The sequence below is a fragment of the Rutilus rutilus genome (assembly GCF_951802725.1).
Source record: "Rutilus rutilus genome assembly, chromosome: 4".
NCBI classification, from domain to species: Eukaryota; Metazoa; Chordata; class Actinopteri; order Cypriniformes; family Leuciscidae; genus Rutilus; species Rutilus rutilus.
In genome coordinates, this window is record NC_140212.1 from 9,883,040 (window position 1) to 9,899,491 (window position 16,452).

Consider the following 16,452-nt stretch of genomic DNA (forward strand, 5'->3'; position numbering starts at 1 on the left):
AGTGTGTTATTTACTCAATTGCCTTTCCTTTCACATATTTTAAATTACTTGCAGATTTAAAACTTTATTACCTCTGAAGACATTATGATTGTAAACAAAAGATTTGTGCGGCTGATGCTCCTTGGGTTATGACCAGCTCGTGCTCGTGCAAGCGTGCGTGTGCGTGTGGTCCGTGAGCGTGCACACCTCTGGTTGCAGTTTCGCTTGCCGCCAGAGGGGGCGTAGTTCTGCGAAAACTCAGACTCTTGCGCAATGCACCTTTAAACTTGCTCCACTTTCAAAAAGACTTTCTTTTTAGTGTCACCAAGCCTCTTTTCATTGTTAGTTCAGAAAAAAATGCACATTTATTTTTTCTGTATCAAATGCAATGACATTTAGAATGTATGTCACATTACTGAAGTAAAATGGGTTGCAAATGCCCTTTCAAGGTCATATTATCTCCTGTTAATTATATTATTATTAGATATAAAGGTGCAAATCTATAATCTAATATATACTATATTCAGGCCTGAATAGTACATGAATGCTACAAAATGTGTGGCTGGTGTGTGTGTGAATATATCAGTGCCCACCTGTTCACTCATACTGTTAATGCCATCTGGTCCGAGCAGATTGACTGCTTGCTTGACCAGGTCAGTTCGTCCACAGTTGAGCATCCGGAAGCCCAGGTCCTGCAGGAATTTTGCTTCTGTGGATGCAGCGTCCAGTTTCCTTGTAGTACAGAAGCAGTCATCTGCTCTGTTGAATAAAAGGTAAGTGTTTATTTACTTTTTTTAATACACATACAACAGTTCTTTCATATTCTGCCACACTAATTAGATTCAGCCTAGCAGCTTGTAATTAGGTATGTTTTTATTATATATTCTTTCATAATTCTTATTTATTTTATATACATTTATAATATTTAATTCATTTATTATTTAAAATGTATGTAATTTATATATGTTTTAATTTATATATTACATTACATAATATATATATATACATTATGTATATATATATAAAATTGCACATCTTTGATATATCTCTGATACCGCATGCACGCACACTTTAAAAGATTGTTGCCAGGTTAACCGGCATCTGTTAAGGTGCTCCTCAAAATAACTACGTCCATGTAAACATATCACTTCAGAGCCTGTCACTAGGACACTAAATCCACACAAGAATTTAACAATACTCTGTGCAATTCATACGATGCAGTATGAGTACATTGTGTGTGTGTGTGTGTGTGTGTGCGCGTCTATGTGTTTTGTGTGTCCTTCTATGATTGACTAACTGTTAATAAAGGCATTCTACATGCATAGCGTGTATGCCGACCATGTGTTTGTGCATATATGCAAGTGACGTTGCCTTCCAAACCTACTTCAGCTGCCGCGGCTCACAGTCCACCCCGGGTAACAGCAGTCGGGCTGCCTGACGCACATCATCACTGTCCACAGAGAAGCTTCGGCGGTGTTCTGTGTGCGCCACGGCCACCCGGATCCATTCCATCAGTGGAGGCAGGACCAGGAACGGCCTGCAGGGGCAGAAGAAAGATATGTCTGATATAAGAAAAGCAGTTTACTGATTTCATAATTCATTTTGTCAACAAACTTCATTCCTAGTATTTAAGAATTAAACATTTAAGATCATAAGAAACAAATTCAGTCCAGTACGTCCAAACCTTTGACTGTCAGCGTACGTTTGTTTCCTTTAAAGAAGTAATCATAAACTCTCTGGTGGGATTACAGTTTCTACTAATTACCAGCACTAAGCTTCATCTAATTAATGTGGCGGAATATGAAAGTCCTGTTACCAAACTGACAAGTTTTCAGTCAGAAAAAGATAATTTGAGACTCAAGCTGCTCATAAAAACACTCTCAATTCCAACAGACGAATTTGAATTAAAAAAATAGAATTAAAAAGCTGCAAATGTGCTTCCATTACACTTTCTCAATGTGCCAAACATCACTTTTACATATTCAAAACTATTCTTTACAGGGCAAAGTTTGAGGAACATGAGGAAGCTGACTCAACTGCAGTGAGTCATAATGATCATGACCATAAAATCCGATGAGCATATTCAGATTATTTTACTGCTGTTTAACTGAGTTTAGAGTCTTGTCAGGTTGTTGTGGATCAACATTAAATAATGGCGACAGCTATATAACATGACTATATGAGAAATGCACACAGTTTGTTGAAATGGGCTTAGTTTATCTTTCAAGTATGAAAAAACAATGACTTCACCGTTTTTGTCCACCCACACAACATTATCTGTTCGTCTTTGTGTCAAAGTTGTTCCACACACCCCTCTGTGCTAAAAAGCATGCAATGTGTGGGACAAAACATGTCATCATAGTTTCCAAATTAGAGAAAACATTTTCGAGTTGTTATTGCAAGCACTTGGACGTAAATAAAAAGGAGGCATTTTGACCCTAGAAATATTAAGAACAAAAGCATCAAGCTTCACCATGAACCATCTATCTTCATATAATTGTGCTTCTTGTGACCTGCATCTAACAGCTAGCTTTGCACAATCCTAACTCTTCCTCCCCGGACACCTACCCACCGCAAGAAAGCCTGCCAGGAATCCGAGTTTTGCCAAAACAAACCGCAAACCCTTCTCTGTTTCTCTTCTGCCTGAATAATGTGCTTCTCCGCTCCCCTCCCTTTGAAGAAATGTTTGTAGGAAAAGGACGTGGTTCTCATTCCAGTCTGGAGTTTAAAAGTGAAGCCACATCTAGATGGAAAATAAGACTTTTTTCTTTTTTTGCACTTTAACCAGAGGAAGGGAGTTTTCTTATCAAAATCACTTCAGTGTCTCTTGAAAAAAGTCTTCATAAATATTTTACCGAGATATATTCCATTGATTTATGGAAGCTTGGTACTTTAATCTAAAGAGTAGTACAATAAAAAGATCACATCAAACATTTAAGAAAAAAACACATACTTTTTGTTTTGAAATAAATATTTTTTTAAAGAAAAATCCTCATGAAAAAGACTCCATGAATGAATATACAATATTAGTTATTGTTGCAATATATATATATACACATTTATTATATTTACATTTTACATTTATAAATTCTTCCTGTTTCAAATAAGATTTTTTTTTTTGTCAAGAAGCTATTAAGACTATTATTTTGAGACTGGAGAAGAAAAGTTCCATTTTCAGTTGAATTTGGGGAAACCAACAGAAACATTTGCTGTGTTGAGCTATTTCAATTACTTTTATTTGATTTGTTCATTGCAAACAGCTAAAAAGTTTATATAAACCTGATTTGCAATGGGGGTTGAATAAATTTGATTACAACTGTATCCACACACAAAAACAACATTTACTGAATATAATATTATATTACAATATTACATTTATTATATTTAATATAAATATAATTATTACATATAGGCCATGAGACGGGACCCCAAATTTGGGCTACCGGTACCATTTTGAGGGATTAAATTTATTTTGGATTTTCATGAAGGTACACATCTCTAGTGTTGGAAAATGTGTGATAGCATCCGATCCATGGTAGCTTTCATGAGAAATCAACACTTATATCATCCTATCTCAAGGTAAGGTGTTCAGTGACTACAAGAAAGAAAAATGCTTCTATAATCCAAACGGTTGTTCTCTTCTTTTGCAGAGTGTAGGATCTTGAAGACCATCAATAACAGAACCAAAATTCAGTGGCTTTTCAGAAATTGAGTAGGTAATCACCTGTCCATCATTACAATTTGCTGTGTATTCTTTAAAAAAAAGAGCTCTACCAGATCGATTAGGTGAATGGTTGTATTTTTCTGGCTCCAGATGTGATAGAGACTTGTGTCGGGGCTTTAAAATGATGTGTCAACCACCTTTCTAGACCTCTGGGGCGCTGAGAAACTTTGAGTTGAAAATCGTTTTTAAAAAATCGTTCTATTGAACAACAGTTTATGGTGATATGGCTGTTTTGTTTTGTGTTTGGATCCCATGCTTTTTCTGATTTGGACTTTTTCACGGAATTCTACTTGAGAATTTTGTGCAAGTACTTTTCTGGAGGTGTGATAATCAAATGTTTTATGCTGTTTCAGGCTTAGTGGTGGTGCTATCCACTTCAACATGGAAAAGGAGAAGGGAATGCCAGAAAACAAGTGTATACACCATGCTTCCTCAGGCTCTGATATTCATTTAGTATGTCCTCAGACTTCTTGACATATGTTTGAAAACGTCCTCCGTAACCAAAAACTACCTTGAATCTAATGCTATCACACATTTTTCAAATACAGGGTCATATACCTACACAAAAATCACCATGCGGTTTAATCCCTCAAAATGGTACCGATCTGTTTCACGGCCTAATAGAATTATAACTTATTATAAATATATTTACATTTTTAATTTATAAAATGTATTGTTAGATATAAGGTGTTATAAGATATTTTTTGTCAAGAAGCTATTATAATACCATATTTATATATATAAACAAAACATTATTTACTATTAACTAAAATAATATAAAAATACCTCCACATAACCACCTAATCTTAACCTTACTTACTTTACAGTACAAATTACACAATAGCTTTAGGCAAACTGAGAACGATTCCTTGTTTAAAATTTCAATTAACTGTCTTCAAGATCTAGGATAGACGTTTCCAGCAAGTATATTTCCCAGATCTTTCAGTGTATTTCATTTTGGGAATTATACAGTACAGTATGTGGGACAAAACAGGGTGATAATTACAGTGTGTATATGAGTGTTCGTGCCCTTGGTGTATTATTCTTCTACAGTAGGAATGTTGAAAGGTTGATGAAATGTCACTGAGCACATCAACAAAAGTCCACAGGACTGAAGCCTGCAATCTAAAGCCAGAGCCCTGAACACCTCCAGACGCTCCTTCGCTCTGATCTCTTGTTTTCTTTTTCCATCTCTATTCATTATTCCTGTCCTCACCTACCATCTATTTTATTTTTTCTGTCATTCTCTTATCTTTCACTCTCTCTTTCTTCCTCCACTCTCTCATTCTTCAGTGAGAGGCCAAGAAAGAAATGAATAAAATAGAGCAGACCCTCTCTGGGGAAGCAGACAGTTTTCTGATTCTGTCGAGCATTGCATGCGTCCCACAGGGTCCTTAGAAGGGGGCTTTTTATCACATCTGAGTGATGTGGGGCGGCCTGGGAAGAGGAGTCCTGGTGGATTTATCAAGATGCAGTGGATGCTGAACGTAACTCATCCATTATAACATAACAATCCATTAACGCTCTCCTCCAACAGGAGTCAAGCGTTCTACTGTATCTTCATTGTGCTAAAACATTGCATCTGGAAATTCAAGATGAATGTAAATTCCGTTCTCCTTGCCTTCCCTGAACCCCGACTGTGTCAATAATCCTAAAAGTCATCTGGAAAAAATCATGTACCACCATCATGCACCAAGTCACTCGATGCTGTATAACACTGCAGAGGTGTTTTATGCGGTTGCTTGGGTGTTTTGGGTGGCTTCAATATGATACTCTTATAATAATTATAATTACCCAGTAATTATAGCAGTGATGCCTGTATTAGCAAACACCACAAATAAAATATTAGATTGGGATTTATGTATCTACATAAACTCTACATGACATCCTGTGCTGCCTTAATTAACTCCATTATTGTGACAAACATGGTGCTAATGCACAACATACTCTGTACCTCTCAGTATGCAGGGTAATCTTTGAGGGTTCAACATTAGGGTTTTCCCACTCCATCTGAGGACAGTGCATGAAGTAGCAGAGCGTGTAGAGGGCTTCCGGTTCCCAGTGCACGGTGCCGGTGCGGTTCTCGTGTACGGGCGTTCCATTGCTGGGGTTCTTGATGTGCAGAGGCTGAAGTTGATGCATGGCACGAGACACCAGGTCACCTACAGGGGGCGGTAAAGACATGCGGTTGAGTGTATGGGAATGTCCTTTTACAAAGACCTCCTTAAGATTGCGGCTGCGCATCAAATAAAGCTTTTACACTGTTTTTGACATAAAACTAGAGGCCTCGTACATCAGCACATGCACAAAAGACAGACAGTTGCACATTTGACAGGAAGACGTTCATTAAAGGAGGAAATGACAGCTACAGGATGACAACCTTTTCCCTTTCTCACCCAAATCTGGTGCAGGGGTTACAGGAGATATCACTTATCTCATGGTAAGGAAACTTGTCAAAATCTCACAATATTTGTATTAAACCTTAAACTGACAAAAGCTACAATTTAGACGGATTCCAACAAGAAAAGAAGAGCCAGAAAATATAGTTCTTGGATATCTAAACTCACTTCCAGACACTTTTAAAGTGACCAGAAGTGCCTGAAAAGGTGTGCAACTGTGTGCAAACGCTTTCACAAAGAAGTCATGAATCATCAATAAGTTATAAAATAGACTAAAATTTAGAAGCAAAAACAATACTCTTGGTAGACATAAAAACAAGGAATGTGTTAAGCTAATATGTTTATGTACAGTATATGTGTATATATATATATATATTGAATATAAGAAACAAAAATAACATATAAACAATTGAATATAAGTTAAATAATTGAATATACATACACACACAACACATATACACATATATACATACAAAAAAACATAAAAAATATAAAAAATTTTAAACAAAACACCTGTTATTTAAAAAAAAAAATGTTTGACCACATAAGAACACTTGTACAGAATTATTAGTCATTGGGACCTATTATTTATTCACATAAACACAGAAATGATTAACTTTACTGATCAAATTATCTTGGATGAATCACTGAGCCTTCTTGGCAAAACCAAGGAAAATTTAATTGGTTCTTTAAGAACAACATCTACACACATTCACATACATAAACACAAACACCGCAATTACCGAGAAAGCGAGCAAGAGGAAGTCTGCATACTGTTTTAAACCTTAAGTTGTTAACATGTCTATGTGAGTGTGTGCTGCTTTCTTAATTTTATTGGATGAAGCTCTATGGCAGCAGCTGGTGAAAATCACTCGCCATCACACAAACATTCCATTTCTCTCTCTTTCTCTCTTTCTCAAACAAACACACACACACCTCTCCTGCACACAGCTACACTGACTGTGCTACTCTATAATGGCCTAGCGAATTATCAAAAGGAAAGCCTTCTTACCAAGGCAAATCAACTCTTTCCAAGTACAGCCCTCATTAAAATTTTATAGAGGAGAGCTGGTTTAAAGAAGGCAATCAGGCACAGATTTTTAATAGTCCCTAAAAGCTTTTTTTGTGTGGAAGTTACAGTGAATATTTGAGAGCAGAGTTGGGCCTCATATAATCAATTACTTCTTTACAAGTAATGAAATTTTTGCACAAAATAAATAAATAAATACATAAAATGAGTGTCATTTTTCATTTACATCAAAAATAAATAAATAAATCTCATACTTCCAATGTACAAATAGCCACACAAAACACTTCACCCTATGGTGAGAAAAAGTAACACAAAAGTCACCATGATCTTTTTATGGAATATTGCATTTATTATAAATGATTTATCCATGTGCATCATTACATTCTTTTAAAAATTCATGTGCCCTCGTAATCTTTAATCAAAATAACTTCCCCTCCTGCTTGCAGCGGCTTCTCTTCTCCTCTCCTCCTCTCTCCTCTCCTCCTCTCTCCTCTCCTCCTCTCTCCTCTCCTCTCCTCTCCTCTCCTCTCCTCTCCTCTCCTCTCCTCTCCTCTCCTCTCCTCTCCTCTCCTCTCCTCTCCTCTCCGATCCTCTCCTCTCCGATGGACAAATTCAAGTCCTGTTCCACATTTTTTCTTGGTCGAGAAGCTGTTCCACTCGGATATACGTCGCAATAGGGAAGAAACTTGTCACAAATTGTTTCATGCGAACTTTAACACATTACTGTCCATAAAAAAGTAACAATAGAACATAATTATTTTTATACTTATTGTACTCTTAATAAGCTTCTGCTTCATCCCACTCCTTTTCAAACATATTGTAATTATTGTTATAATACTTTATAGATTTTTTTTTCTTTTGGTATGTTGCAAGATCCTTATTGTATTTTTATATTTTATTTTATTTGTATCTTTTTTTGTTGTTCGAAATAAAAAGAAAGAAAGAAAGAAAGTACACAGTTTGAGAGTAAGATGTGACTGAATATAAAATCACTCTCTCAAGCCTTGTATGAAAAACTGCTAAAAACCATGATCAGAAGACTGCCATGTTCCACTGCTCATGAAAAGAAGCACACATTTCATCACCTGTCCAGATGGTCTGAAACATGTCTTTCAAGTTCTGCCAAGGACCATTCACTTGAAGCTTGCCTTCACTAGATTGTACCGGTGTGTGTGTGTGAGGCAGGAGTGAAGTGGCAGCTAGTATGCAGCCGAGCCGCTGTTGTTATTCAGCACCGATCCGTGCAAAAGGGAGCAACTCTCTCAGCAAGAATGACAAAGGATTTGATTCCAGTGTGACCACTGTACACCCTGGGAGTTAGTGTTAACATTGTACATTCTGCCTGAACCAGATTCTATTTTGGCTTCTGCTGCTTTAAGGTAAACTATCACTGACTTGGAGCTGCACAAGGAAGACGAGAAGCTCAAACATCAGCGGAAAAGCAGCCAGGGCAGAATTCAAATCTTTGTAATTCAAAGAGCACACCATATCTCTAGAAAAATACTGCATTATTGTGTTGTCCTATTTAAAAAATAACTAATTATGTTGTATCATTACGTTTCATGGAAAATAGCAAGTAACACGCTGCTCAACAGGGGGTCTGCGGATTTTTGTTTGATGCAAACAAATTTTTGTTGACTTTTTTCCCCCTTGCTCTCAGTGAGAGTTTGGCTCAGCTAAAGTGTGACCTGTGAATCACCTCTGGAGCTCATGAGTGTGTGAGGAGCTTCGGACCAGAGGAGTGTAAAGGACCTCTGCATACCACGCATTCTCACCGCTTCTGAGCTTTACAGCCGCTGACCTTTCTGCAGAAGACAACATATGGCGTCAGCACAAAATATGACCGTTCTGTCAAAATACTAAGAAACAGTTGGCCAATGGCTCTGGAACATGGAGAGACTTACAACATGATTAAATCTAATCAACAAGGCTGCACTATATTCAACATAATGGAGAGGAACATTTTTAGAAAAAGGTTTATATAATAAACCTATCGAGTCTATATAATTTAGAATCTAAGTAAAAACACTTTAGTTATCTGAAATAAAAAAAACGAATTCATTTGAAAATATTTAAACAAACTAAAATACATTTAATGACTACAAAACTATCTAAAATAAAGTAAACATTTATTTTAGCTTCTGATTAATAATATTATGCAGTTAATGCACTGTGAACTAACATGGCCGTGAACATTTTTATTAACATGACATTAATAAAGGTAAAAAAATGCTGTACAAATATATTTCTTATTGTTAGTTAATGGATTAACGTTAAAACTTCTTGCAAAGTTAAAAACGAATAATGAATACATTTAAAATTTTTTAGTTATTCAATAAAAATATTTAAATGATATCACTGAATGCACTAACTTCAGCAGCACAAGAATACTAAAACTGAAATAAAAACTGAAACTATAAGAAACTAATACTAAACTAAATGAAAATGACAAAATGAAAGTAAAACTACAGCTAAAACCAGAAAAAGAAGTAGAAGAAAAAAGAAAAGAAAAAGCAACGGCAAAACAGGGTTCACAACCTTTCTAAATATGTTCACTGTGGTCCATTACTGAGATTTATATAGATTTATACATAATCTATATAAAATCGCATCTTAGTAAGATACAAGTCATCATTTGAACCACTTTATATATATATATATATATTTTTTTTTTTTCATTTGTATCATAGATATTTAAGTTGAAACCCAACACTTGCATTTACGTAAAAGTGTAATGCGGCAATTTCTCTCTCTAAAAAAATAAAATCCTGTCGTCTCCAGCGCGCAATGAATTCTGGGGTAGGCTAGGCCGCGAATTCGAATTCCTTTGAATTGGGACAGCCTTCGTCGCGCTGCTGTGACACAATCTGCCTTCGAAGGATGCAGCCTTTGAATTCGGGTGCAGCTAATGTCTTCAGAAAATGTTAAAATCTACTTTACGCTATAATAATCGACACACAGCGGGCTCCAAAACACATGCTGATAGATGGCATAGTTGGCACACATATCCAGGCAAGTCAGACAAGTTCCAGGAGAATGAGGTACATTCTCTTTACCAGGATCCAACAGAGGCTCCTGTTTTTTCAACCCAAGCCTTTTGGGTGTGATTCAGCTTTGAAATTGCTCCAATTATAGATCCACAAATTCCCCTTTACTTCCACCTTCTCTTGCTACAGAGAAACAGGCAGCCCAGATGATAGATCCTCTACATGGCCTTCTCTAGTTGAATAGCTCTTTGGCGGCTGGTGTATCTTGGAGGGTGTTAAAAGAGGGGAGAGAGCGGAGGCATGTTCTGGTCTTTATACTTTGCAGTAATTATTCTCTGGTCGTTCGCAAAAGGCCTCTCAGGCACACCTGCATTAATCATGAAGAATGACTCGGAGGAACTCCCTCTCTCTTCTCCTTTCAGCAGATGCTGAAGTAGGAGGTGTAATTATGAGGAACGGATCACGCCCCCGTCAAATATGATGCCGCAGAGATGCCCTGCGAGCCCATCCACTCAGCCAAGTGCGATATTGAGCTATAATACTCCACTTTTGTATTTCTTGCTGTATAGTTTTGCATAATATTGAAAAATGGATTCTTTGAAGGTAAGCGAGTGCAAAATGAACACTGAAGATCTACCTTCAGTCCCCAATGCAAATTACTTAAGGGAGAAGACAATTCACCAGCCCTCTTACCTTTCAACTACCATGTTTAAAGATCCAATCAATTTCTGACAGATTTATAAGTCCCGGCTTATATTATTGAACATCCTGTTTTAATATTGAAATATGTCACATTTTGGAAGTAAAGTGGGTTTAGTAAACACATTACCATTCAATATGAACAGGAAACCATCAGTGAAAGTGACCTTCAATGATTTGAATCTCAAGTAGGATGGAATCTAATAATGATGAACCACAAACTGAAGCTTCAAAGAGACGCCAAAGGACAAAGCCAAAGCTGAAAGACTGAGTGTGTCCCCTTCTCCTTTCCTGCCCTTTCAGTGTCAAAGAAGCACGGCCCCTTTGAAGTTTATTTCATGAGTGTTCACTGATGGCATTTACAGAGTCAAACAATCTCCTCAGCCTTATTGAGACACCTTCCAGACAACTCGCCAGGGCCTTATGACAAATACATACAGGAACATAGCCTATGTTTAAATAATTAAAATAAATCCCTGATTATTGATTGCTCATGTCTTATGCTGGCTGCACACTGTATGGTTTCTAATAGTCCTTTACGACTGTTGCTTGTCAGACTGTACGAACATGATCCCTGCTGTCAGCCATGTCACAATGTAGGATCTCAATTGTCATTCATGTTCTACTGTACGGCAGCCAAAACGTGTTAAAAAACGGACACATGCAAGAAGACTCGTCCGGAGTTTCGGTTTGTTGTTGTCTCACTAATGGCGTCATCAGGTTCTGTGTGTTTTTTTGATCCACAGAATAAAGAAAGTCATACGGGTTTGAAATGCTAATTTTTGAGTTAGCCTAGCTTTAACTGGAACAATTATATGGGAAGCAACACATTTTTTTTTTATGCAAATTTCTCTACTTTTTTCAGTCTATTTTGTTTTTGTTTATTGGTAAAAATTGGTCTCTCACCATCAGTGATTCTGATTTTGTTTCAAGGTCAAAGTAAACAATGGTCTATCCATCAGTGAGGCAATCTGAAAGAGATCAAGGCCGGTGAATCACTGTTATGCCTGACTAGTCAGCAAATGTGTCACTGAAATAGGTGCCTTCATTTAAAAGCCACACGCACACAAACAAAATTATGCAGCGTGTTTATGTATGCATATGCTTTCTGGAGACTGCCATACTGAATCCTCCAGAGAATGATGATTGCCTCATCCACCTTATGTGGCAGTGTGGACCGGAATTATAAAAGCAAACTATCACTGCGGGCCATGATTCATCTAGCTGAGGACTTGTCGCCATTAACAAAGGCGACTCACAACATCCATCACCCAGAGGCCAGAAGCACAGAGTGTCTCATCTATGGGTACATTTACAACATGACATCCATAACAAATAACCACCCTTGGGAGGCCATAACTACACACTCTTAGTGCAGTTACTGTATACTAATGACAGTTATAAATCAGTTCTAGTCTTGTAATTTAATTGAATTTAACAAATTGTTTGTGTCATTCCGTCTGTGCACATTTACACTAGAATCAGGAGTGTGGTTTTGCTTTTATACAACAATTCAATAAACAAGAAGTTACTATTGAGTAACTTACAGTTTAGACATAATATTAGTTACTTTATGTAGTTTTGCTCCACCAAAAAAAAAAAAGTTCCGTACAAAGTCACAACAGAACTGTTGCGCGTTGTTGAAGAATTGTTTAGGTGATTGATTCAATGACTTATTCTTGAAGACAGTCACTTGTTTCATTCCTGAATGAATCAGAGTTTTCTAACTAATTGTTTCAGTGACAATAACTCGGTCATTTATGCTGTTCCTGAATGAATCAATATATTAATTACTTTATGTAGTTTTGCTCCACAAACAAAACGTTTTCAGAACAAAGTCACAACAGAACTGTTGCGCGTTGTTGAAGGTGATTGATTCAATGACTTATTCATGAAGACAGTCACTTGTTTCATTCCTGAATGAATCAGAGTTTTCTAACTAATTGTTTCAGTGACAATAACTCGGTCATTTATGCTGTTCCTGAATGAATCAATATATTAATTACTTTATGTAGTTTTGCTCCACAAACAAAACGTTTTCAGAACAAAGTCACAACAGAACTGTTGCGCGTTGTTGAAGGTGATTGATTCAATGACTTTTTCATGAAGACAGTCACTTGTTTCATTCCTGAATGAATCAGGGTTCATAACTTACATATTTGAACGCAGACTCGCTGCAATCATTCACTTAATAATTTATTAAGTGAATGATTGCTTGGCTTATTAAGTGAAAGATTTGATGACTCATTCATCACTTGTTTCTCAATGACTCATTCATAAAGATTAGCACGTGTTAGTTTCTTAATGAATCCGCGTTTTTTGGACAAATTGATTAGGTGAACGATTCAATGACTCATTCATAAAGACGTCACTTGTTTCGTTACTGAAAGAACAAATTAAGTGAATGATTGAATGGCTTATTAAATGAATGATTCAATTACGCTTCTCAATGAATTCGCATTTTTAACAAATATGATAAGTACGATTCATTATTTATTCATAAAGATGGGCACTTGTTCTATTCGTTATTGAATGAACACATTTCAAAAGTTTGTTGCATGAATAAATTATTGACTCACTAATGACAGTCATCTACTACCAACTGGCAAATCGATGTAACTTGCAGAAAGAGTCACTGAAAACTATTGCACAGATGCACATACTGACAATCTGCCTGGAAGGCACAAATACAGAAAAGCAGAGTGACACAAACAGTAAAAAGTCCCAGCGCAATTGGACTGTATATTAAATTTGTGGATCGGAACAAACTGTTGTATAATCTTTAATCATTTACATTAAATCACATAAACCCAGGCATGCAAAATACAGTAACCACAAAGTGTAACATGGACTCAAGTAAAACATTTTGTTTAACCCAAATCAACCCTAAGCCCTGATTCCATCTGCCAGGGGTGTTGCTTTCTAAGCTGTTCTCATGTTTTATGCAGATATGATGGTACATTTCCCACAGGGAAACCTTTGCAGTGGTTTCAGAGAAGCCAGAGCAGGATTACTGAGTGGCAGCCTGGCTTACCTTTACACCCCAAAATCACATTTTATGATGAAAAGTGTAGAGATGTTGGATATTAAAGCAACTCATCTCATAAAACCTGAACTGATCTGAGGGGGGGAGGGGGGGGGGGGGGGGTATAATGGAAGATGTGTATTCATCAACACTGCTGTGTGCTGAGAGACAAGACTAAAGTATTAATATGTCTGGTCTGAAGAGGATGCTCATTAGCAAAGTTTATACAACAAACCTCCATGAGATGCTCAGAGGAGCTCTTCATTTACACGCTGTTAAATGCTAAAAAGCGTCTGCTAAATGAATACATGTAAATGTCTTCTTTTGTATTCCACAGCAGAAATGAAGTCATATGAGTTCAAAAAAAATATGATGGTGAGTAAATTATTTTTGAGTGAACTATTCTTTTAAGTATATTAAACGTACAGTATGTAATCTTTTTCGCTGCTAGGGGTCGCTAACCTCTTACAATAACAAAGGCGTAGTTTGATGACGCAACATTTGCTAAGAATTATGGATCTTGTCGTCAATGTCAAGCCGACCGATCTAATAATGTTTTTGGATGAGTGAATACATCGATGTTTTTATCATGACTGTGATATGAAGCAGTTCGGGATTGCTTAGAGACAGCTATCAGCTCCACACGCGACGCGAGTCCCGCGGATATAAAAGGAATATGGACATTTGCAGAATTACAACTCACAGGTCAGTTTATTAGACAAATTAAACTTGTGAGGTAACGCAGCGCTGTTTCACTTGGTCTAACATTACACTATCACACTAAACTGCATTTGAATGTGTTGAAATGTATGTGTTAGTTTGTCTGTATGAGACTAGCAGTAAGCTAGATCAGTGGTTCTCAATTCCAGTCCTCGGAACCCCTTGCTCTGCACATTTTGTATGTCTCTCTTATCTGACACACTCAGTTCAGTTCATTGAGTCTCTCCTAATGAGCTGATGATCTGGTTCAGGTGTGTTAAATAAGGGAGACATACAAAATGTGCAGAGCAGCGGGTCCCGAGGACTGGAATTGAGAACCACTGAGCTAGATCAACATTAGAATAACATACAGATCATATTCTAACATTTTATCATTGTTGAACTATATAACATTGATTAGTTTTATGTAAATGTGCTCACCTGTTTAATAAAGTACATGTAGGAGCGGTCGAAGTCTCGGACGTGGAGCTCTCGTTTATATACTGTCTATGGGAGCTCTCGGCATCTCGAAAACACAGCGCTGATATTGATTCTCGTTTTAGTTCTCCTTTTTTATCCAAAGTCTGCTTGCCATGGTCCATAATGTTTGAACGAAACAACAACAGCGTGCAAATAGACATTGCGAACTACACAGTTGTCCACGTCTGTCGTCTTGGTTACTATCAGAGGGCTCTGGTTGCTATGGCAGTACGAGCGGAAACCAGGGACAACGCGGATATGACGCCATTGACGGCGACAAAACGGAAATAAAGAAACGTGACGTGTCTTCGAATTAAATTACAAATTTCTCCTGGTTTGAAAGTTGTTGGAAACAGTCGGGATAATGTAAGTACACACAAAAAAAATATATATATATAACATAGATATAGTGATTTTTGCTATTTTTAAAGCAAAAAAGTTACATATTGTGCCTTTAAGTACAGTAAAAGTTAAACCACACACATAATGTAATTGCTGTATTGAAAACTATTGCCATCGTATTGACAACAACTTCCCCTTAGATCTCAGGCAAGTTTGGGATTTCTGCATAAAAGATTGTCTCCACGAACGTGACAAATGGAGGTGTCTCAGTATTAACTACCAAAGTGAAAGCAGCAGGAAATAGTGCTGGAGCCTTTATAATTACTCCCTCTCAGTATAATTACCGGGTTTTCCTTTGACCGTGAAATAACGGCACCTTGCTATGCAATCTGCTGCACAGCTCATGGGATATTTTTCCATTGAGACAGCACAAGACTTTTTGCCTCCATTAAATCTTGAAGGCGCTCACCTCATTTTCTAGAAAGAAGCACAGCTCAAGTGCACATTTATAATATCGATATTCAGACATATGGTAAATGCATATTTAATACTGTACTGCGTGTTGTCATCAAAATGTATGCATAAAACTCAAGCATGTGATTTCCCTGCTGACACATGCTGATCCAGCGACAAGCTTGCCTGTCCACACTGAACACCAAACTGCTGTGCGAAGAAACTTTTCAAATATCTTCTGCTTGGCTGTGACTGCTTTTGGACCAGTGTAGAAAAATGCTCAACAAAATATGTCTGATTAGGATAGAAACTCGCTTTAACAAGTCACACCTGGTTAGGACAAGTGTTAGCATTGGAATTTTATATGTAGTATGTGTTCCAAAAGTGTTAAGTAACCTAACACTTATTCATTTCACTATTACATGCAATTATTCTAAATTAGCAGCAGTTTTATGTAAGCGAAGTTAATTACGCTACAATCAAACACAATTATGTGCCATATTGGCGGAGTTTGAGTTATCTTGTACAACATGAGGGTTGTCAAACTTTAACTATTAGGAGGTTTACATTTAGCTCGGTGGATTTATGCACTTGAATCATTTGCATGTCATCACAAGCAATGCTCTATATAAGGT

General features: G+C 37.0%; 1 protein-coding gene across 2 annotated transcripts in view; it reads right to left on the bottom strand.

Moving 5' to 3' along the window:
• btbd11a (BTB (POZ) domain containing 11a) overlaps positions 1-16,452 on the bottom strand; it is a 123,816-nt gene that overhangs the window by 20,844 nt on the left and 86,520 nt on the right. For both annotated transcript variants that reach the window (XM_084406750.1, XM_084406749.1), the window contains exons 3-5: positions 5,658-5,865; positions 1,364-1,516; positions 573-738 (exon numbers count right to left, since the gene is read on the bottom strand). In XM_084406750.1, coding sequence (XP_084262876.1) covers positions 573-738; positions 1,364-1,516; positions 5,658-5,865 — 527 coding nt within the window. The remainder of the gene's footprint in view (positions 1-572; positions 739-1,363; positions 1,517-5,657; positions 5,866-16,452) is intronic.